This window comes from Macaca thibetana, chromosome 2 (genome assembly GCF_024542745.1).
Source record: "Macaca thibetana thibetana isolate TM-01 chromosome 2, ASM2454274v1, whole genome shotgun sequence".
In the NCBI taxonomy this organism is placed as follows: domain Eukaryota; kingdom Metazoa; phylum Chordata; class Mammalia; order Primates; family Cercopithecidae; genus Macaca; species Macaca thibetana.
The window spans coordinates 2,108,945-2,132,291 of record NC_065579.1 but is presented as its reverse complement, the minus strand read 5'-3'; the positions used below and the strand labels follow the sequence as shown (position 1 = coordinate 2,132,291).

At 48.2% G+C, this 23,347-nt stretch overlaps 1 protein-coding gene across 8 annotated transcripts in view; it reads left to right on the top strand.

The window, feature by feature from the left end:
* PIGZ (phosphatidylinositol glycan anchor biosynthesis class Z) overlaps positions 1–23,347 on the top strand; it is a 100,139-nt gene that overhangs the window by 27,851 nt on the left and 48,941 nt on the right. The window contains exons 1-3 of one of the 8 annotated variants that reach the window (XM_050779168.1): positions 11,991–12,168; positions 13,892–14,079; positions 21,934–21,986. In XM_050779168.1, the coding sequence (XP_050635125.1) occupies positions 21,954–21,986 (33 nt within the window). In that variant the 5' untranslated portion in view covers positions 11,991–12,168; positions 13,892–14,079; positions 21,934–21,953. Of the gene's footprint in view, positions 1–11,989; positions 12,169–13,891; positions 21,987–23,347 lie in introns of those variants that run through there. The other 7 variants (XM_050779163.1, XM_050779164.1, XM_050779167.1 and 4 more) reach the window with 7 other exon arrangements.

Sequence of the window (23,347 nt, the reverse complement as noted above, 5' to 3'; positions counted from 1 at the left end):
CTCTTTCTCACTTTATTGTTCACTTACGTTTTAAAAACCATTCATACTTCAGTATATGTTTCTAATTCATAGAGGATTCCATCCTGGCTTCCATATCTGGGAGATAGACAAACAGGTAGCACCATTTCTTGATACACCTGCACTCTTTTTTTTTTTCTGAGTCTCGCTCTGCTGCCCAGGCTGGAGGGCGGTGGCGCCATCTCGGCTCACTGCAACCTCCGCCTCCTGTGCTCAAGCAATTCTCGTGCCTCAGCCTCCGGAGTAGCTGGGATTACAGGAACCCACCCCCATGCCCGGCTAATTTTTTGTTATTTTTAGTAGAGGCAGGGTTTCTCCATCTTGGTCAGGCTGTTCTGAAACTTCTGGCCTCAGGTGATCCACCCGCCTTAGCCTCCTGAAGTGTTGGCATTACAGGCGTGAGCCACCGCGCCCGGCCCCAATACACCTTTACTCTTAAGTTAGGAACTAAATTAGTCTAATCATCTACGCCTTTGCTTGCTTTTTTTTTTTTTTTTTTTTTTTTTTTTGAGACGGAGTCTCGCTCTGTCACCCAGGCTGGAGTGCAGTGGCCGGATCTCAGCTCACTGCAAGCTCCGCCTCCCGGGTTCACGCCATTCTCCTGCCTCAGCCTCCTGAGTAGCTGGGACTACAGGCACCCGCCACCTCGCCCGGCTAAGTTTTTGTATTTTTAGTAGAGACGGGGTTTCACTGTGTTAGCCAGGATGGTCTCGATCTCCTGACCTCGTGATCCGCCCGTCTCGGCCTCCCAAAGTGCTGGGATTACAGGCTTGAGCCACCACGCCCGGCCTTTGCTTGCTTTTTCTATGGAACTGTCTCTTCCTGAGAAGGTGGCTTCGTGAAGATCTCCAACTACAATTGTTGAGCTGTTTCTTCCTACAGTTCTGCCAGTTGTTGCTTCATAGTTTTTTCAAGACTATTGTTTTATGTGTGTGTGTGTGTGTTTGTCCATTTTATCATATGCTATATCCCTCTTTGATAATATGATAGTTTTGCCTTCAATTATATTTTGTTAGCTGTTAATATCACTACTCTTTCTTTGGTTCATATTTGCCTGCTATATCATTTTTCTGTCTGTTTCTTTTCAGTCTTTCTCTATCTTTTTAAGTATATTCCTCACAGTTCTGAGTATCAAGACTAAGAGTTTCTGCCTAGATATTTTCTGCCTTTTTATTTAGCTACTGACATTTTATTTATAGTTATTATAAATACTGTAACTTTAGGACTTATCTGTATCTTATTTTATATATCCTATTTATCATATGTTTTGTTAACTTTTTTCCCTTTCCTTCTGCTGGTTTGAAAGTGTGTTTTAGAACCCTGTAAAGTGCACCATTGAAGAGAGGGCTCTTAGGAGTCATGGTGACTGAGAACATCACAGTATCCTGGCTGGGGTCCTGAAACAGAATTGAGCATTTGTGGAAAAACTGGAGAAATCCAAATGAAGTCTTCAGTTTAGTTAGTAATGTTATAGCAATGTTAATTTCTCAGTTTTGGTAAATATATTGTGGATATATAAGATGTTAACATGAAAGAAATCTGTACTACCTATCTTACCTTTACAATTCTCCCACAAATCTAAAGTTTTTTCCAAATAAAAATTTTAAGACACATCTATGTATAAAAAATACATGTATGCATGTATGTATGACCAGGCAACAAGAGATTATCAGGAATGAACAGACAGATTTAAAAAACATTTGAAATGAAGCATATAAATCTTAAAATACCAATTAGGGAATTGGGAGTTAACAAGCTACCAAAGTTGCAACCCTGAAAGACAAACAGAAGCAAAACGTAAAGGAAGCACAAGTGAGGATGTGTGTGTGTGTGAAGATGCATGTGTATGTGTAGCCAGGTCCTCAAAAATGTAACACAGAGAGAATGAGGGAAATAAAATATTCACAGAGGTAATGGCCATGACATTTTCAGAACTTGTGAAAAACATATCAGAAGTCTAGGAACAAAAATGCATCCCAAGCAGGGTAAGTAAAAATAAACCCTTACCTAGACACACCTTGGTAAAACTGAAAATGCAAACGACAAAGATAAGATCTTAAAGACAACCAGAGAGAAAGGGTGAGTCGCCCACAAAGGTTAACAGTTAGAGAGACAGCCGACTTCTCAGCAGACACAACAAAAGTCAGAAGATAGTGAATACAGTCTTGCGAATATTGACAGAAAATAACTGTCAACCTAGAATGATGAACCCTGAGAGACTATCTTTCAAGATTGAGGGTGGCAAAAGTGGGAAGTTTGTCATCAAGAAAGTTGAACTAATGAAAGAAAAAAAATTGATCTCAGAAGAGCAACTTAAGATACAGGATAAAAGAGAGAATGCTGAGTAAATGGAAATAATGTATGTAAATTCTAACATTGTCTTTAAAAATTATAGTAATTGTATTTATAGATATCATCAAATTGCTCTACTCAGAAGCTTTACCAGTTTACAGTCACTAGCAACATAAGAAAGTATTCATTTCCCCATCTCTCTGACAGTGTGATTTTTACTAAACCAATAATTGAAAATGGTATTTCAGCTGGGCATGGTGGCTCATGTCTGCAATCCTGGCACTTTGGGAGGCTAAGGTGGGTGGATTGCTTGAGCACAGGAGTTTGAGACCAGCCTGGGCAACATGGCAAAACCCCACCTCCACGAAAAAAATTTTTAATAAAATAGCCAGGCACGATGATGTGCACCTGTAGCCCCAGTTACTCAGGAGGCTAAGGTGGGAGGATCACTTGAGCCCAGGAGGTCAAGGCTGCAGAGAGCCGAGATTGTGCCACTGCACTCCAGCTTGGGCAATGGAGCAAGACCCTGTCTCTAAAATAAATATATAAATAAAAATTAGCATGTGGTATGTCTTTCTATATATTTAAATCATCTTTTGTGTCTCTTAGAATTTTAAAATTTAAATCATAAATGTTTCATGTATCTCATTACGTTTGTTCCAAATTGTTTCATTTTGTGTCATCATTGTTTGTTGCTTTTGCTGTTGTTGTTTTTGTAAATGGACTTAAATGAACTTTCTTCCATTAGTTTTTCTATTAATAACTAGTTGTTGTTTATTCATGTGAAGTCTATAGTTTCTGAATATTAATATCAAACTAGACACTTTACTAAATTATTCTGTGGTTTGTAACACTTTTTTAATTAATAGATTTTATTTATTTATTTATTTATTTTTGAGATGGAGTCTCACTCTGTTGCCAGGCTGGAGTGCAGTGGTGTGATCTTGGCCCACTGCAATCTCCACCTCCTGGTTTTAAGTGATTCTCCTGCCTCAGCCTCCTGAGTAGCTGGGATTACAGGCATGCACCACCACGCCTGGCTAATTTTTGCATATTTAGTAAAGATGGGGTTTCACCACATTGGCCACACGGGTCTTGAACTCATGACCCAACCAATCCACCCACCTCGGCCTCCCAAAGTGCTGGGATTACAGACATGAGCCACTGCGCCCAGCTAGATTTTATTTTTTTGGAGCAACTTTAGGTTCACAGCAAAACTAAGTGGAAAGCACAAAGATTTCCCACATGCCCCCAAACCCTCACCACACACACCACCTCCCACCGCCATCCTGCACCAGAGGGATACATTTGTTACGGCCGATGAGCCTACACTGACACATCGTTGTCAACCGAAGTCCACAGTTCACGTTAGGGTTGAGTCTTGGTGTTGCCCATTCCATGGGTTGAGACGTGTCCTAACATCTACCTCTGTAGTATCATATAGGATGGCTTCACTCTCCTGAAAATCTTGTGTGTCCTACCTATTCATCCTCTATCCTGATCTTTTTACTGTCTCCATAGTTTTGCTTTTTCCAGAATGTCATATCGTTGGAATCACATAGTATATAACCTTTTCAGATGGGCTTTTTTCACTTTAGTAATACGTGTTTAAGATTCCTCCATGTCTTTTTGCGGCTTGAGAGCTTATTTCTTTTTAGTGCTGAGTCATATTCCACAGTCGGAGAGCACCAGAGTCCATGCATTCACCTACTGAAGCACAGCTTGGTTGCTTTAGTGCTGAGTCATATTCCACAGTCGGAGTGCACCAGAGCTGGTGCATTCACCTGCTGAAGAACAGCTTGGTTGCTACCAGGTTTTGGCGATTATCGTTAAAGTTGCTGTAAACATTCATGTACAGGCTTTTGTGTAGATCTGAGTTTTCAGTTCATTTGGATAAATATCAAGGAGCTCAACTGCTGGATTGTGTGGTAAGAGCATGTTTAGTTTTGTAAGGAACTGCCGGCTCTCTCCCAAACTGGCTGTATACCATTTTGCTTCCCACCAACAGTCAATGGCCCTTCCTATTGCTTTTCATCCTCACCAGCATTTGGTGTGTAATTTCTGAACAAAATCCTTTGTGTTTTCCAAGTATACAGCTATTTTGATCTGAAAATAATAATTCTTCCTCCATTCTGATTTCTCTATCCCTATATTCTACCTCTTGTCAAATTATATTGGCTAATACATCCAGAAAAATATTAAGTAATAGCTGTAAAAATGGATAAACCTCTTTTGTTCTTGACTTCAAGTTTGGGAGAACTTTTATTGTGTCCCCATTAAGTATGATGCTGGCTTTTATACTGAGATAAGTATATTGTTTCATATTAAGAAAATACACCTATTTCTATTATATTTTATTTTATTTTTATTTTTATTTTTATTTGAGACGGAGTCTGGCTCTGTCACCCAGGCTGGAGTGCAGTGGCGCGATCTCGGCTCACTGCAAGCTCCGCCTCCCGGGTTTACGCCATTCTCCTGTCTCAGCCTCCCGAGTAGCTGGGACTACAGGCGCCCGCCACCTCGCCCGGCTAGTTTTTTGTATTTTTTAGTAGAGACGGGGTTTCACCGTGTTAGCCAGGATGGTCTCGATCTCCTGACCTCGTGATCCGCCCGTCTCGGCCTCCCAAAGTGCTGGGATTACAGGCTTGAGCCACCGCACCCGGCCACCTATTTCTATTTTATTAAGAGTGTTTACCAAAAATAAACTGTTGAATTTTTCAGTATCTGTGGGGATGATCACATCATTTTTCTTTTATATGCTCAATATTAATATCAATCACACTGATAGATTTCATAATATTAAGCCATTCTTAAATTTCTAAAAAGGGAGGTAACCTTTTTAGAAAAAATTCTCCTTAGGTCTAGTGCAGTGGCTCACACCTGTAATCCCAGCACATTGGGAGGCTGAGTCAGGCAGATCACTTGAGGCCAGAAGTTCGAGACCAGCCTGGCCAATATGGTGAAACCTATCTCTACTAAAAATACAAAAATTAGCTGGGCGTGGTGGCGCACGCCTGTAATCCCAGCTACGTGGGAGGCTGAGGCAGGAGAATTGCTTAAACCCAGGAGGAAGAGGTTGCAGTGAGCCAAGACTGTGCCACTGCACTCCAGCCTGGGCGACAGAGTAAGACTCCGTCCCAAAAAGAAAAGAAAATCTCCTTAAATTCTTAAAAACAGTGACAACTTGTGTGTGCCCTTATTGCTGAAGAGAATGTTAAATAAATGCACAAATATGAAAAAGCTGGCCAGGCGCGGTGGCTCAAGCCTGTAATCCCAGCACTTTGGGAGGCTGAGACGGGCGGATCACGAGGTCAGGAGATCGAGACCATCCTGGCTAACACGGTGAAACCCCGTCTCTACTAAAAAATACAAAAAACTAGCCGGGCGAGGTGGCGGGCGCCTGTAGTCCCAGCTACTCGGGAGGCTGAGGCAGGAGAATGGCGTAAACCCGGGAGGCGGAGCTTGCAGTGAGCCGAGATCGCGGCACTGCACTCCAGCCTGGGTGACAGAGCCAGACTCCGTCTCAAAAAAAAAAAAAAAAAAAAAAAAGAAAAAGCTGCTCATGAAGTGCTCCTGTTTTTTTGGCACACCCAAGTCCCTCCACATACGGAAAACCCTGGGACCTTCCAGCTAGAAAGACACAGGCAGAGCACCCACAGGAACCTTCCTGCAAACGCAGAGCTTAGCTTCAGTTCAGCCCAGGGACTGTTTGTCTGAGGAGTGGCCTCAGGCGGACAGCTATAGGGCTTGGGGCCCCCTCCAGCCTTCAGGTGAGTCAACACCACTATTAGACTCACCAGGCAATTCTGGGAATGATCTGAGATCTTTGTAATGTTTCTCAATTCCTTTCACAATGCTGGGGGCCCAAGGCCAGTGCTGACCTCCTGGGAAAGGAGACACAAGGAGCAGAAGGTCAGGGTCAGTGGGGCATGGTGAGTCTTTGGAGTTCCTTGGGAAATGCTTCCTGGGCTCAGCAAGGAAAAGTCTACTAATACAAAACGGGAGCCTTCTGCTTCTACAAATCGAACTCCCGTGATTGCAGCCTCTGTCTTCAATTCTTTTTTTTTTTTCTTTCTTTCTTTTTTTTTTTTTTTTTTTTTTTTTGAGACAGAGTCTCGCTCTGTCGCCCAGGGTGGAGTGCAATGGTGCAATCTGGGCTCACTGCAACCTCTGCCTCCCGGGTTCAAGCGATTCTCCTGCCTCAGCCTCCCGAGTAGCTGGGACTACACGTGCACGCCGTCATGCCCGGCTAATTTTTGAATTTCTGTAGAGACGGGGTTTCACTGTGTTGGCCAGGCTGGTCTTGAATTCCTAACCTCAGGTGATCCACCGCCCTCAGCCTCCCAAAGTGCTGCGATTACAGGCGTGAGCCTCCGCGCCCAGCCCCCTCAATTCTAATGCTCTCTTTCTAGCCCTCTCTTCCCAGCTCGGATGGGCCCTTGGCCCCAGGTCTCCAGTGGCAAGTCCCGGCGGGCTCCTGGGCGGACTCGTGCAGGCTCCGGCCATCCGTAGACACAGTGGGGCCTCCCAGATCCTGGGGAGCCTGGGCTGCACAGAGAACCCAAAAGGCTTGCAAGGAGCCCCAGCCGGTGAGTCCGCGGCATGTGTTGGTGATTCGCTGAGATGAAGCCAAAGGGAAACAGCCCAGGGCGTGGGCACTGCAAGTATTAGGTAGAATCATATGAAATTGCAGGTAATTTGCTGTTGTTGACCTACGGAAAACCAGCATTATCATACGGTTCAGCCAAACCCCAAGGCTGCCGTTGAGCCCAGAACAATCACAGAACCAGTTCTGTGGTGCCACCCAGTGCCAGAGGAAGAAAACAGCTTGATTCTTAAATGATGCTGCTGACAGTGACAGAGTAAGTGGCGTTTCTGGAGCTTCCGTGACGTGCTGGGGATAGAAGTTTCACACAAGTGATTATGTAATGTTATTGTGTTTGTGGCAACAGTCAAGCATACTTATATAACAAAAACAGCTCTCCTGAGGTAAGCAGGTAGGTACTATTATTATTCCCATTTTAGAGGGGAGAAAGATGAGGCTCAGGGGATTTTCAGCAAGTGGTGCAAAATCACACAGCCCAGGGAGGCAGACCCAGGTTTGAACCCAGAGCCTGGCTCAGAATCCTGCTCTTCACATGCAGCTTCCCTTTCCACGTGAGGAAGAAGGTGAGGCTCCCAAGCGAGAGAGCTGAACTCTGGGAGGTCCCCGGGCAAGACTGACCCAGGTGCACACACCTGAATTTCTCAGCACTTCCCGTCACATCAGCACAGAGGATGAGCCAGGCATGGTGGCTCACGCCTGTAATCCCAGTACTTTGGGAGGCAAAGATGGGCAGATTGCTTGAGCCCAGGAGTTCCAGACCAGCCTGGGCAACATGGTGAGACCCCATCTGTACAAAAAAGTACAAAAGTTAGCCGGGAGTGTTGGCACTTGCCTGTTGTCACAGCTACTTGGAAGGCTGAGGTGGAAGGATAGCTTGAGCCTAGGAGGTCGAGGCTGCAGTGACCTGAGATCTCACCACTGCACTCTAGCCTGGGTGACAGAGGAAGACCCTGTCTCAAAAACAAAAAACAAAACCCAAAGAACAGAGGATGTTAGTGGAACCATTACAGCAGGATATTCAAGTAATAGTTTCAGTCCCAGTACGGTGGCTCACTCCTGTAATCCCAGCACTTTGGGAGGCCGAGGCAGGTGGATCACCTGAGGTCAGGAGTTTGAGACCAGCCCGACCAATATGGTGAAACCTTGTCTCTACTAAAAATACAAAAATTAGCCAGACACCAGTTACCTGGGAGGCAGAGACTTGCTTGAACCTGGGAGGCAGAGGTTGCAGTGAGCCAAGATCGTGCCACTGCACTCCAGCCTGGGTGACAGAGTGAGACTCCATCTCAAATAAATAAATAAATAAATAAAGTAATAGTTTCAAAACTTGCCTTAAAGGAAGTTCATTAAAATAAAAAAGAAAACTGTGTGCTATTGTTATGCCCAGACCGTTTGTTCCCCAAAGAAGACCACCAGAGTCCAGAGCCAAAGCCAAGCGGCAAGGATCTTTTACTGCAAGTTCGAACTTGGTCCCTCCATTCCACAGCATACAAGAGGGCCTCGAACAATGCAAGTGCTTGCTTTTTATAGCCTGAGGTAAATAGGATACGTAAGGTTACAGAGGAACAAAGGAATTCTTTTGGTTACAGCATTACAATTGGTTTACATTTTAAGTTATACATTTAGCAGTTTTCTATTGGTTCCCGTGCTTTCAGTAAAACCACAAACGGCTGTGTCCTTATCGGGGACTTTTCCAGGTGGTGTTTGTACTGGGCTCAGGAAGTTGAGAGATATATGGTGGGATGTGTTTGTACTGGGCCTGTTTGTGTTGAGCCCGGGGCTGAGGAATGTGTCTGATTTCTTTCATTTCCCCCTTTTCTCAGGTACCTCTAGAGCCAATCTTGGGTCTTATAAGTCTGATCTGTTTCAGCGTTCACAGGTTGGTATTGGGCTCTGAGGACCATGAGCTGTACGGTGTCAAACCTTTCCCTGACAAACTGTAAAATTCTGTTAACAACACAAGGTCCTACGGTTAACAGAAATAGTAGACTTAGCAGGGGTCTAAGGAAGGGGGCTAACAGGGAAAACATAGAGGAATTCCACCATTGGTCTGCAGCTGAAGCAAACTGTCGTGTTTTTACTTCTATGCTTAACTTGCATAACTGTTGGACCCGGTTCTCTACAAGCCCTGATTCATTTATGTAGAAACAACAGTCTTCCTTTAGAAACATACATGTACCACCTTTTTCGGCAGTGAGTAGGTCTAGGGCTCTCCGGTTCTGCAAAGTTACCTGAGCTAGGGACGTGAGCTGTCGCTGAAGGGAGGCAAGGGACTCAGCCGACTCCTCCATAGCAACGGCAAATTGTTGGTATAACTTGTTGCTTTCTATGAGGGTGTGACCTAGGGCTCCCCCCGCCAGTCCGGCCGCAATGAGGGATGCGGTGAGGGAGATTCCCGCAATGAGGGGGAGAAATATGGCTTGTGCAGGTCTCGGTCTAGGGACTGGGTGAATAGCAGTACTAGTCCAGTTACCGGTGTACCCCAGGAACTTGCCGGCAGTTAATAGAGTCAACCGGGGAACTAATGTGACAGGAAGACACAGTAGGTTGGTAACAAAGGAACTAGATAGGTTCTTAGATAATGTTCCATTACACCAGAAGAATATGCCCGGCGGAGCCCTTAGGGTGATATTAGGGGGCATTGCAGTGATGTTGCAGAGGCTGGAATTGGTTCCTGAGAAACAGTAGGGAAACTTCTCCTGACTGGGGTTTAGGTATAGGGGCACATTAGGGATAGGGGCATATGAGAGGTTTCGGAGGTTGTTAGCTTGGGCAGAGGTAGAGGATCCCCATGGCAGAGGGACAGCGGTTAGCGGTGGACGCCCTAGAGTGGCACACAGAAAGCAGCCAGACAGGCTATGAAGTCCTGTAAGGTTAGCAAGTTCTAGTCCTTCTTGTAATAATTTTAACCAGGAGAAAGGACGTAAGTCTTGTGTTAGTCTGTTTTCTTGTCGTTGGATATTTCCATGGACCAGGGGCAGTACCTGCACTAGACCTCGCCACAGATAGAGGTGACTGCTAGGCCATGTGGAGGAGGAGGAGTAGTATACAGCCCCATGTTGAGGCGTGGTCCAGCGGGAGTTCCAGGGGTCTCTAACTATCCATGTATATGAAAAGTCTCCGTCTCGTGTATGATGGAAGGCCCACTTAGGGTCTAACTGTTCTTTCTCTCCCCAATAACGGGATTTATGGATGTTACAATAGTTATAAGGACAGCCGGCATTTTGGTGCCACCAATAGTGTTTACAATTGTATTTAGTCTGATCAAACTCAAAGCATATTATTGGTGCCATAGGTTTGGCTATTTGAAAACCAGTAAAATTTAGTAAAATTGGGCTATTGCACCCTGAGGAGGGGCAATCAGCACTGGCCAATAATTTCCCGGGCTTATGAGGTTGCCCAGGGTGGGTTTGGTTTTCATAAAGCCAGAATCTCCAGACAAAGGGATTAAGAGCTGGTTTTGTGATTTCCCCAGCGGCCACTAGGGCGACTAACGTTAGGGTTAGACTACCTAACTGCATGTTTGCAGTGAGCTATGCTGCCTGCCCAGGGTGAGTTTTAAGGGGTTGTTCTTAGCTCTGTCCACAGTCCACGTGGCCGGTGCTTCAGCGGCTGCAGTGATTGGTCCCAGAAGGTCGGAGGTTGGGTCCACTGGCTTGAGGTGGGTGTAGTGGATGCACTCCAGCCTGGGCGACACAGACCCTGTCTCTGAAAAATAACAGAAAAAAATCATAGAACTGCATACTTCCATGTACTGTACTTAAATTTTCTGGTATTTATCGTATGTATATCATAACTCATATCTGAATAAACTCGTCGTTTTTAATGTGAGGGTTGCCATGGGGCATGGAGGGCGATCCGGCTCCGGACCCTGGGGAGCGGCGTCGGGGTCGGGGCGGCGGGGAGGTCTGGCCCTGCGGTTCGGCCTCGCCGGGGCTCCTGCAGCGCTCTCCCGCCAGGGGTCAGCTGGGCCGGCGGCGCGGGCGGGAAGCTCACGCTGAGGGGCCGCGGGGCGCCGTCTTCCCCCTGCCTGGTGCGGGGCCGCGGGGCGCCGTCTTACCCCTGAGTGGTGAGGGGACTCGGCGCGCCGTCTTCCCCCCGCGCAGCCCGCAGCGCGAGGCCACCGGGTGGGACATGGGTGCCCGCGCGTCGTGGCGCCCCGTCCCGGGAGGGAGTCTGGCTCCTGGGCCGTGGCTCTCCGTCCACGCGGCGGCCTCCCTGCAGCCCCCTAGGGCCGGTCGCCCGTCCCCGCCTGCGGAACGCGGGGGGCAGCACGGCCCGCGCCCGGTCACCCGAGCCTGCTCCCGGCGCCGCGTGGCCTGTCAGGTCCCGTCAGCCTCGCTGTGCCGACCCCGGGCGCCTCCACGATGGCTCGGGGCCCACCGAGTGCCTGGATGCACGAGGCGCCCCCTGGCGACCAGCCGGCCGACCCCACAGGCACAGGCTGAGGAGAGCGAACCGCCGCGCCTGCCCCGCGCGCCGACGCAGACCCCTCCCGGGCGCGCCTCCCCGCGGACGCCGCTCTCGCGCAGGGAGAGGCCCTGGGGTCCGCTCGGAGCGGTGCCTGCGGGCGTGGGCCCCGGTCGGCGTCCTGCGGGGGTCGCGGCTGTTCTCTCAGCCTCCTCGCGACTTCACTCTCCTGTCACACCCGCCGACCACTGCGGGGCTCGGCAGCCTCCCTGTGCGCCCAGTCACTTGTCATGAGTGACTCCATTTTGAGGCGTTTCGGGCCACGAAGGAGGACCGTGGGCCGCACTCCCGGTCCGCGCGTGGAAGCGGGGTGGCGGCGGCGGAGCTCCCCGCCACGGAGAACCCCGAACCGGAGAAGTGTGGCCTGGGTTTTGGTGTAGGAGCCCCTGGCGCTGAAAGGCTGTTCCCAGGCGCGGCTCGCCAAGGAGCGGAAGCCGGGGAGGGAGCCCGAGCGCGGCGGGGAGAGACCCGTCCCCGCCTGGCGTTGCCCGGCCCGAGGGATAGCGGCGCCCCCGGGACCCTCCCCAGCGTGGCCCCAGCTCGCCCCGGGACCGCGGGCCAGGCCGGGCGGGAGCGCGGGGACGTACACGGGGCTCCTCCCTCCCGGCCGGCCGGGTGCGGGCGGCGGTGGCCCCAGTCTCCGCACGGCTGAGGCGCGCCCGGCCGCTCCCACGGCCTCGCCTCCGCCCTCCGGTCCCTCCGCCTCCGGGACCGCCTGGGACCCTGGCCCCCGCCGGGCAGGACGCCGCCAGCGCTGCAGGCGCAGCCCGGAGGCCGCGCGGGTGAGTCGGTGCGCAGCCCCAGCGGCCCCAGAGCAGCGGGTGCGGGGAGGGCGAGCGGAGCGCAGTCGGCTCCGTTCCCACCTTGCGCGCAGCCGGGAAACCAGCAGGCCCAGCCTCTAGGGAGGCGGGCAGGGGAGCTGGGGGCCGCCCCCACGTTCTCGCGGGCACCTGTCCCTAGGCCGGGGTCCGCTGGCTCGGAGCACTGACCCTCCCCGGACCTAGGGGGACGGGGGCAGCGGTCACATTCGCCCAGGAAGGGCAGCCATGGGTAAACTCCACTCCAGAGCATGGTCTGGGCCCAGGTTGAGGCCTGGGGTTGAAGCCGCTTCTGCTAGCGGCGGGTGTTCTCAGGGAGGCCCATAACCGCACTGGGTCTTAGTCCCCCCAGGCATGAAACAGGAACAGGGCGAGCAGCAGAAACTGCGCGACGCTGCAAAGCGCTGAGCCCGAAGCCGAGAAGAATCTCGGCTCCCGGCCTTGGGGGCTGCACCACGGGCCAGGCCAGCACTCCCAGGATGAGAGGATGGCCTCCTGGCCCAGGGGTGGCGTGGGGGCGCGGACAAGGCAAGGCGACCCTGCCAGGAAGCACCCAGCGCTCCGGTTGGTGGTCAGGGGGCCTTTGCCTGGGACTCACAGTGTGGCCGGGAAAATTCTGTAATGAGGACATTTCTCATCATTCCTTCTCAAAAGTCATTCGTCAGCCCCAGACACCTTTGCCTAGGAAAACTGGGAACCACTTTCAAAATCCTTAACACCCCCATCTCTTGCTACAGAGCGGAGTCCCCACTTTGCAGAGGCGCACTGCAAGGTCGTGGATTGTTAAATGGTGCGCCCTCCTTGATGAAGAAGCTTTGCTCTCTTTCACTCTCTTTATGTGTGTTTAATGTTGTGTGTTGCGTTCTCTGTGAAGCAAAGGAGAAACACCGGCCCTTTCAGGCAACCGGAGGAAGAAGGCGGCCAGCATCAGATCTTCCGGTGCTTGAAGATGGAGCACCCTGCAGGGCTTACTGCAGCCCTCAGGGTCAAAGTGAGGATGCAATGCAGCACCAAAAGGCAAATGTACTCTGGAGAGCCACTCTCACCTTGTACCCCTGGAGTAGACCCCGAGGACTGGAGGACTGGAACAAGATCTTAGCCCTGAGGGCGGGAGAAGCAGCCTTTGATGGTTGCACAGGGGCCCGGCTTTTCCCGAAGTCTTAAAGCCTGCTCCAAATGCCAGATTCAGAGAAAGGGGCCGAACCTTGGGCCCGCCGCCCTCTCCCGTAAGCCGTGACCCAGCAGCTTTGTTAGGAAGTTTATATATGAAGGTAGGGACCTTTCTTGGAATGAGCCACACGCAGTGGCTCTGCCATTCCGGACGGTGCTCGTTCACCGCTGTCCCTGGAGCAGACACGGTTCTGCGCACACAGCTGGGCGCCGGAGAAACATGAGGCACCAAAAGCGGGCCCAGGCCCTCGGACTCAGCGAGCTGGACACGTGTCCCCATCACCCGCGGCTGGCAGGAGCAGTGTTTCTACTCCCTCCCCTCCCCTCCTCTCCTCCCGCCACAGATGTGCTGTCTTTCCTGGCCTCCCCCCGCGCCCAGCACAGTGGTTTCTGTTTGGCTGTTCCCCTGTCTCCGAGATGGTCTCTGCCTGCTGCTTGCCCTACACATTCTCCCACACACGCCCGCGGGATGCCCCTGTCGGCGTGGTTGTCAACCTTCGCTCCTGTTTCCCCACAGTCTAGGACTCGGCCTTGTCCCTTCATTCTAAAGCCTTCCACTTACGAGCCCTCCCGAGGACCGACCCCCAGGAGGCTGCTGGAGATGCAAGATTTGGACCCGCGCCTGACCGGCACCCTGATAGATCCCTCTGAATGAATGAATGGATGAATGAATGAATGAGCAGGCTGCATCCTGATTAGGTTAAGGTGAGTCATTGCCACGCTTGGCGTTGGCTCCGCCCCCTGAGATAAAAGGCGAGAGGCAGCCACATGGAAAGCTCCTCCAGTGGGGTCTCAGACTGGAGAGCCTCCAGCGGGCCGGTGTCGTTCCCTAGAGCTTCCACGTTTGTTATTGTTATGGTCGATGCCCCAGTATGTTGCCACCTTCTCCGGAAGACCTCCTGCTCTGACCTTGACAGATAGGCCGTAGTGGGCCCGCCCAGGCTGGACTCGAGGGCCTGAGATGAATCTCAAAGGGATTCCATGCCTGGGAGACCTCAGCCAAGCAGGGCAGGGAAATAATCAGACAACTGTCAATGCTTGGCGCCTGCAGAGTTTTGCATAGGGTCCTTCAGAGGGAGGGTTAGGGAAGGCTTCTTGGGGGTTAGGGCAGTTAAGCAAAATGGATAAAGAAAGCAACCACTTATGTCTGCGTATTTTCTTCATTTCATCTTCACAGCAGCCCTGAGATAGGTACTGGTTTACAGCTGAGGTATGAACTGGGGTTCACAGAGATTGAGTGCTTTCACCATGAACAAGTGACAGAGCAAGGACTTGAACCGGATGACTTGATGCCACCGCCGGTCTTAACCTCCATGTTATTAGCATATTAAGCAAGCGAAACCATGTGAGCCAAGAAACTGGGGTGAGGAACAGCACAGAATAGAGAAGGCTGCAGAAAGGCGTGATGTCTCTAGAGCACCGAATGCTACTCACAGACACAGGAGTGGAGGTGGGAAGGGGACACTGGAAGCTGTGGAGGGCCTTGTCAGCCACAGTAAGGAATGTGGACCTGGTCCTGGGGGTGGTGAGGGGATGGCCCTCCACCCAGTAGTTTCTCACAGGGGAGCGATTCAACCTCTCTCTGCGGCAGTCGGGAGGAAGGATGCAGTGAGAGGGAAAGTGGAGAGGCGGGTGGCGGTACAGTCTACTCCAGGTCACGCTTCTTAACATCTCCCTCATTATTCATACACGAAAATGACTGCTGTCATATGACACACTGGTTAACAAAGGAGGGGGCTGTTCGCAGATGGAAACAACAAACCCAGGGGCTCCAGCCATCTGAAGATTCTGCACAGCCAGCCACCCTAAGGCTGAGAAATCCCAGGCACACGTATACCAGTCACAGCATACCTGGACTCAGATAATGACAGTGGAGAATGAGGAACAAGAACTGGGTTCAAGGAATAATTAGCAAGCAACGTTTGCATTACATAGCGAAGGGACAATGGAGGAGGGAGATAGTCCATGGGATTCTGGACTAAATTGGGCAAATGGTATGACTGGTTAGGCTTTGTGTCCCCGCCCCAATCTCATCTTGAATTGTAATCCCCAAGCATTGTGGGAGAGACCTGGTGGCAGGGGATCAGATCACGGGGCGGTTTCCCCCATGCTGTTCTCATGATAGGGAGTTCTCCTGAGATCTTTTTTTTTTTTTTTTTTTTTTTTTTGAGACGGAGTCTCGCTCTGTCACCCAGGCTGGAGTGCAGTGGCCGGATCTCAGCTCACTGCAAGCTCCGCCTCCCGGGTTCACGCCATTCTCCTGCCTCAGCCTCCCGAGTAGCTGGGACTACAGGCGCCTGCCACCTCGCCCGGCTAAGTTTTTGTATTTTTAGTAGAGACGGGGTTTCACTGTGTTAGCCAGGATGGTCTCGATCTCCTGACCTCGTGATCTGCCCGTCTCGGCCTCCCAAAGTGCTGGGATTACAGGCTTGAGCCACCTCGCCCGGCCTCTCCTGAGATCTGATGGTTACATAAGCATCCGTCGTTTCCTCCACTCACACTCTCTCCTGCCACCTTGTGAAGAAGGTGCCTGCTTCCCCTCCACTATGACTGTCAGTTTCCTGAAACCTCCCCAGCAATGTAGAATGGGAGTCAATTAAACCTCTTTATTTAGAAATCACCCAGTCTTGGGCGGATCTTTAGAGCAATGTGAGAAGGGATTAACGCAGTAAATTGGTACCAGGAGTTTGGGACACTAATACATGGTAGTTCCCTCATTGCTGCAGGGAGCATGGGGACAGGGCTTGTTCCAGGGAAGGTGATGAGTTCTGTTGGGCTGCCCTGTGTTTGAAGTAGGTACAGAAGCCTAACAGGCAGTGGAGCAGGGCACTGGAGTCAAGCAGACTGGGTCCAACTTCCAGCTTCACCAACTTATTAGTTCCATTACCTTTTGCAAAAAGCCTGTTCATTTGTCTGTATGACAGGGATAAGAATAGGTTTATAGAGGCTGAGATGGGAGGATTGCTAAAGCCTGGGAAGCAGAGGTTGCAGTGAGCTGAGATCACAGCACTGCACTCCAGCCTGGGTGATAGAGTGAGACCTTGTCTTAAAAAAAAAAAAAAAAAAAAAAAAGGATAGGGTTATAGACTTATTGTGATACTTAAATAAGATAAGGTACAGAGCCTGGAAGGTAATATGTATCTAATAAATGGCAGTGCTAGGCTGGGTGCGATGGCTCACACCTATAATCCCAGCACCTTGGGAGGCCAAGGCAGGCAGATCATGAGGTAGGAGTTTGAGACCAGCCTGGCCAAAATGGTGAAACCCCATCTCTACTCAAAATACAAAAATTACCCAGGCATGGTGGCACATGCCTGTAGTCCCAGCTACTCAGGAGGCTGAGGCAGAAGAATTGCTTGAACCTGGGAGACAAATGTTGCAGCGAGCCGAGATTGTGCCACTGCACCTAGCCTGGGCAATAAGCAAGACTCCATCTCAAAAAAATTTTAAAATGGTAGTGCTGTTATTATTGTTATACTATCCCTTATTATTATCAGTAAATCTGAAGCTCAGAAAAGAAGCAATTTCAGAAGGAATCAAGTAGAAATGGAAACCATGAGAATAAATGAGATAATCCAAAAAGAGTATACATGGAGGACATTGAAGCACTGACATTTAAGGGGTGGACACAGGAAAAGGAGTCTAAGAACAAATGGCCAGAGGAGGAGGAAAGCTGTGAGAGCCCGTGGAAGCCACGTGTAGCAGCCACACAGATGATCCTCTGCCTCCTTCCTCCTTCCTGACGGAACCTGTTGTCAGGTAAGCTCCCACAGTCCCAGCTCCAAGCCAGGAGGTGAGTCTTCATCAGTAATCTCATTTCCCTTGCCAGTGACTGGTTTGGGAACGTGTACTTGATGCAGTTCTGTTAGCACTTGATAGAAAGTCTGCTGGGGAACTTCTGGAAAAGATTTCCTTGATCTTAAAAAGAAATGCAGGTGCAAATCAAAACCACAATGAGATACCACTTCACACCCACTGAGATGGCTGGAATCCAAAAGTCAAATAACAAGTGTTGGTCAGAACCGTCACACATTTCTGGTGGGAATGTAAAATGATACAGCCACTTTGGAAAACAACCTGAAAGTTTCCCCAAGTGATTAAACATAGAGTTACCACAGGATACAGGGACTTTACTCCTAGATATATACCAAGAGAAATGAAGACATATGTCCACGAATAAACTTGTTCACAAAAGTGTATAGTAACACTGTTTACAATATAGCCAAAACATGAAACAACTCAGAGGTTCATCAATAGATGAATGGACACACAAAATGTGGTATATCCACACAATGGGATAGCACTTGGCCATAAAAAGTAAGGACGTACCGATACCTGCTACAACACGGATGAACCATGAAAACATTCTGCTAAGTGAAAGAAGCCAGCCACAAAGGCCTACAGACTGAAGGGGGCCTGCCCCTCCACACCTGTGGGTATTTATCACAAGGTGGAGACAAGAGACTGAGAAAAGAAATAAGACAGAGACAAAGTATAGAGGAAGAAAAGTGGGCCCAGGGGACCGGCGCTCAGCAAGTGAGGACCTGCACCGGCACTGGTCTCTGAGTTCCCTCATTCTTTATTGATCACTAGCTCTACTATCTCTGCGAGGGGGATGTGGCAGGTGTATAGGGTAACGGTGGGGAGAGAGTCAGCAGGAAAACATGTGAACCAAAGACTCTCTGTCATAAATAAGTTTAAGGAAAGGTGCTGTGCCCAGATGTGCACGTAGGCTAGGTTGATGTTTAACTTTACGTAAACATCTTAGTGCAGTAAAGAGCAGTATTGCCGCCAGCATGTCTCATCTCCAGCCATAGGGCGGTTTTCTCCTAACAGTAAATAGAATGTACAATCGGGTTTTACACCAAGACATTCCATTCCCAGGGATGAGCAGGAGACAGATGCTTTCCTCTTATCTCAACTGTAAAGAGGCCTTCCTCTTGCACTAATCCTCCTCAGCACAGACCCTTTATGGGTGTAGGGCTGGGGGACTGTAAAGTCTTTCCCTTCCCACAAGGCCATATCTCAGGCTATCTCAGTTGGGGGAAACCTGGACAATACCCAGGCTTTCTTGGGCAGAGGTCCCTGTGCCTTTCCGCAACGCATTATGTCCCTGGTATATCGAGAATGGAGAATGGTGACGACTTTTACCAAGCATACTGCCTGCAGACACGTTTTTAACAAAGCACATCCTGCACAGCCCTAAATCCATTAAACCTTGAGTCAATCCAGCACATGTTTCTGTGAGCACAGGGTTGGGGTTACGGTTACAGATTAACAGTGTTTCAAAGCTGAATAATTTTTCTTAGTACAGATCAAAATGCAGTTTCTTATGTCTTCCTTTTTCTACGTAGACACAGTAACAGTCTGATCTCTCTTTCTTTTCCCTACACAGAGCTTATGATTTCATTCATATGGAAGTTCAGATAGGGAACTCTGTAGAGACAGAAAGTAGATTAGGGGTTTCCAGAGCCTGGGGTGGTGGACGAGGATGGGAGGTGATAAATAAAGGCTATGGGGTTCTTCTTGAGTGATGAAAATTTCTAGAATTGATTGTGGTGATGGTTGCACCTGCCTACGAATATGCCAAAAACCACTGAATTGTACACTTTAAATGAGTTGCATGGTGTATTAATTATATTTCAATAAACCTGTTTTAAAAAGAGACAGCCTCAAAAATACAGACACTTCTCAGTGTTGGCATGTCTGGATGGGATGGCTGGAACTGAGGATTATGTCCACACAGAGAGGAAGGCAGCATCAAGGCTGACCTGAGAAGCGGCAAGGGACTCTGGCAGTACCAAGCCTGGCTGCTTTTTTATGTGACATGATGAATTGTTTCCTGCTTTTTCTTTTAAGAGATGGGGGTCTTGCTATGTTGCCAGGCTGACCTTCAACTCCTGGGGTCAAGCAATCCTCCTGCCTCTGCCCCCTAAGTAGCCGAGACTACAGGGATGCACCACCACGCCTGGCAACATGATGAATTGTTGAAGCCAGCTTGCACTGTTTTTGTTGTTGTTGTTTGCAAACAACTAAATGTTTTATGCAAAAAGGAGTTAATATAGGGAATTAGCTGCTTACAAAACCTTTGGAAGTGCTGAGTGATCAAGCTGTAGGCTGAATCCCCAGGAATGACTCCCAGAACACTGCAAAACTGACCAGCGGGGCTACTGCTTCTGTCCCCTATCAGGAAAGTGGGGACTCAGGAGACCAACACTGGAACTATTACATTCAAGAACACAGCACTTTATTTATGACTCAGGGTTGGAAAGCCATTGCCAAAGCACCACAGCCGCCTGTCAACAGTACCCAACGAAGCCGGTGAGTAAACATGGAATACTACTTCAGAAACTGTATCCATCTCCTATACCTTACTTGCTAGAAGAAAACAGTCAAAGCAGCAGGACGATGGTATTTATTTGACTTCCACCTTCCAGATGTCTATCATTTAATGACCAACTTCTTTACTCTTTATTCCTACTTCCGTCTCAGGTCTTGTATCTGGAACCATTATTCCTTCTGCCTGATATATATTCTTTATAATTTTCTGAAGGTCTGCCTCCCACAGTGCTGGGATTACAGGCGTGAGCCACCGCGCCCGGCCTAACAGTGTTTTCTTGAGTGATAGGAACTGCATGTAATTTCTGTTTTCCCCTTTTGGCTTATTGCACTTTTTACTTTTTCTACAACAATCTTGTATTATGTTTATGACTAGAAAAAAAAAATAAAGGTTGTTAAACAGGACACAAGTGGAAAGTTGTCCTTGAATTATAAAAAGAATAAAGTGCCGAAAATAACTAAAATGCTGGATAAAATAGTATGTAAGCCTAATAAAACGTAAGTAATACTTGGGCATGAAGACAGGGACTTAGAGAGGTATGCAAAGCGCAGGAGCCAGATTTGGACTTGAGGACACATATAAAACTGTGAATTTGAGAGCCTCCTTGGCTTCCGCATTATGCAAACCACTGGCCACTTCAGGCCCCTACATTGCTTGCCATTTGACAGCAGGGACCCCTTCCACTATTCCTATCTCCTTTTAGGGTGTGTTACTGTACTGTAAAGGCTGGGAAACAAAAAACTATTTTGGTAGATACCCTCAAAGTTGGGTTATGCAAATTAGGTTTTCAGAACTTGGTAGCTTCTCGGGACTAGCAGGACGGAAGATAAAGCCTACCGCCCGCCAAGAGGGAAGCCTAACAGGAGACTCCCCTGAAACTGTGACTCCAGAGGGCCATGTTCCAACATAAGAGTGGCCTAAGAAATAAATTTGGCCAGGCACGGTGGCTCACGCCTCAGGAGTTCGAGGTGGCTCAGGAGTTCGAGACCAGCCTGGCCAACATGGTGAAACCCTGTCTCTACTAAAAATACAAAATTAGCCAGGCGTGGTGGTAGGTGCCTGTAATCCCAGCTACTCGGGAGGCTGAGGCAGGAGAATTGCTTGAACCCGGGAGGCAGAGGTTGCAGTGAGCCAAGATCGCGCCACTGCACTCTAGCCTGGGCGACAGAGCAAGACTCTGTCTCGGGAAAAAAAAGAAAAAAAGAAAGAAAAACATTATTCCATCCCTATGGGACTGAAAGGAAAACTGCCCTTGTTGGATCCTGATGCTAATCAAATTGAGCTGGGGGTGAGGTATCTCCTTTCAGAATTTGTAATCATGAGCCTGCCCTCATGAATTTACATGACCAGGCACTGTCCCCCTTCCTAAAAGATAAGCAAACACACACACACACACACACACACACACACAAACCTGGAGCCAAAAATTTGATTAGAAATGGTCCTAGGCTTGTAATGCTCCCACAGTTACCTGAGAGAAGCAAGTGTAAATCCTTTCAAGTGGAACTCAGAAATTTGCCTTCATCCCTGACCTCAAAGAATTCCCACAGTAATATTCCAAAGAAAATGAGCAGCCCCTAAATAAAATAATTCACTAAATATACAAATAAACAGGGCACTATGGGTGAGATCCAGTAGAAACAAGACAGCGGATTCAGACCCAGACTTTAGATGCTGGAGTTATCAAACCTAGTATATCCAACAAGTATGTTTGATATCATTTAATAAATAAAAGAGTCTTGAAAATATCACAAAAGAGCAAGCAGATGTGGAAAAACACAAACAACTTGTAGAAATGAAAAATATAACAACTGAAATTTAAAACTCAAGAGACAGGTTTAACATCTAGATATAGCTGAAATTATTAGAGACATGGAAGATAGAACAGAACTTACCCGACATATAGCCAAGAGAGCTAAAGATATGGAAAATATGAAATAGAACTTAAAGAGACATGGAAGATAGACTGAGAAGGTCTATGATATGGTTTGGCTGTGTCTTCACTCAAATCTCATCTTGAATTACAGCTCCCATAATTCCCATGTGTTGTGGGAGGGACCTGGTGGAGGTTGATTGAATTATGATGGTGGTTTCCCTCCTACTGTTCTCATGGTAGTGAATACGTCTCACAAGATCTGATGGTTTTATAAGGAGAAACCCCCTTTGCTTGCTTCTCATTCGTTTGCTTCTCATTTGCTTTTTGCCTGCTGCCATGTAAGATGTGCCTTTGCCTTCCACCATGATTGTGAGGCCTCCCCAGCCACGTGGAACTGTGAGTCCATTAAACCTCTTTTTCTTTATAAATTGCCCAGTTTCGGGTGTGTCTTTATCAGCAGCATACAGTCTAATGGACTACTTTCTATAAATGACAAAGGGTCCTAATCCACAGGTTTGAAAAGCCAAAAAATTTTCAACTGTAATAAATAAAAAGAAATGTGCACCCAGAATCATCATAGTGAAGACACACAACATAATATGCTAACTACTAAAATATTAGATAATATATGGCATTTTATAGCATATTGGAAACTGAGTATATGTAACTTCCAAACTTTTAGAGGGAAAAGAGAAGAAAAATTATTCCAAAAGAAGGCAAGAAAGGACAAAAAAAATTAAAAAAACAAGAAAAGTGAACACAAAATAAGATGGTAGAAATAAATGTATCAATAATAACACTAAATTGGCCAGGTGCAGTGGTTCACATCTGTAATTCTAGCATTTTGGAAGGCCGAGGTGGGCAGATCATCTGAGGTCAGGAGTTCGAGACCAGCATGGCCAACATGGCAAAACCCTGTCTCTCCTAAAAATACAAAAATTAGGCAGCCATGGTGGCAGGCGCCTGTAGTCCCAGCTACTCGGGAGGCTGAGGCAGGAGAATCTCTTGAACCCAGGAGGCAGAGGTTGCAGTGAGCCAAGATCACGCCACTGCACTCCAGCCTGGGCAACACAGCGAGACTATCTGGAAAAAATAATAAAAATAACAGAAAGAAACGAAAAGGGTGGGAAATGATGTACCAGGTAAATACTGAATTTCCAAAAAGTGTGTATAGCAAATTAATATCAGGCAAAATACATTTTAGGACAAAACAGAACTAGAGATTAAAAGATAACTATATAATGATAAGATATTCAATTTTCCAATAAGGCATAACAATGATAAACTTCTACAAATATAATAATATCGCTTCACAAATGAACTAAAATTGACAGAATTAAAGGATATGGGGTTCTTCTTGAGTGATGAAAATTTCTAAAATTGACTGTGGTGATGGTTGCACCTGCCTACGAATATACCAAAAACCACTGAATTGTATACTTTAAATGAGTTGCATGGTGTATTAATTATATTTCAATAAACCTGTTTTAAAAAGAGACAGCCTCAAAAATACAGACACTTCTCAGTGTTGGCATGTCTGGATGGGATGGCTGGAACAGAGGATTATGTCCACACAGAGAGAAAGGCAGCATCAAGGCTGACCTGAGAAGCGGCAAGGGACCCTGGCAGTACCAAGCCTGGCTGCTTTTTTATGGACATGATGAATTGTTTCCTGCTTTTTCTTTTAAGAGATGGGGATCTCGCTGTGTTGCCAGGCTGACCTTCAACTCCTGGGGTCAAGCAATCCTCCTGCCTCT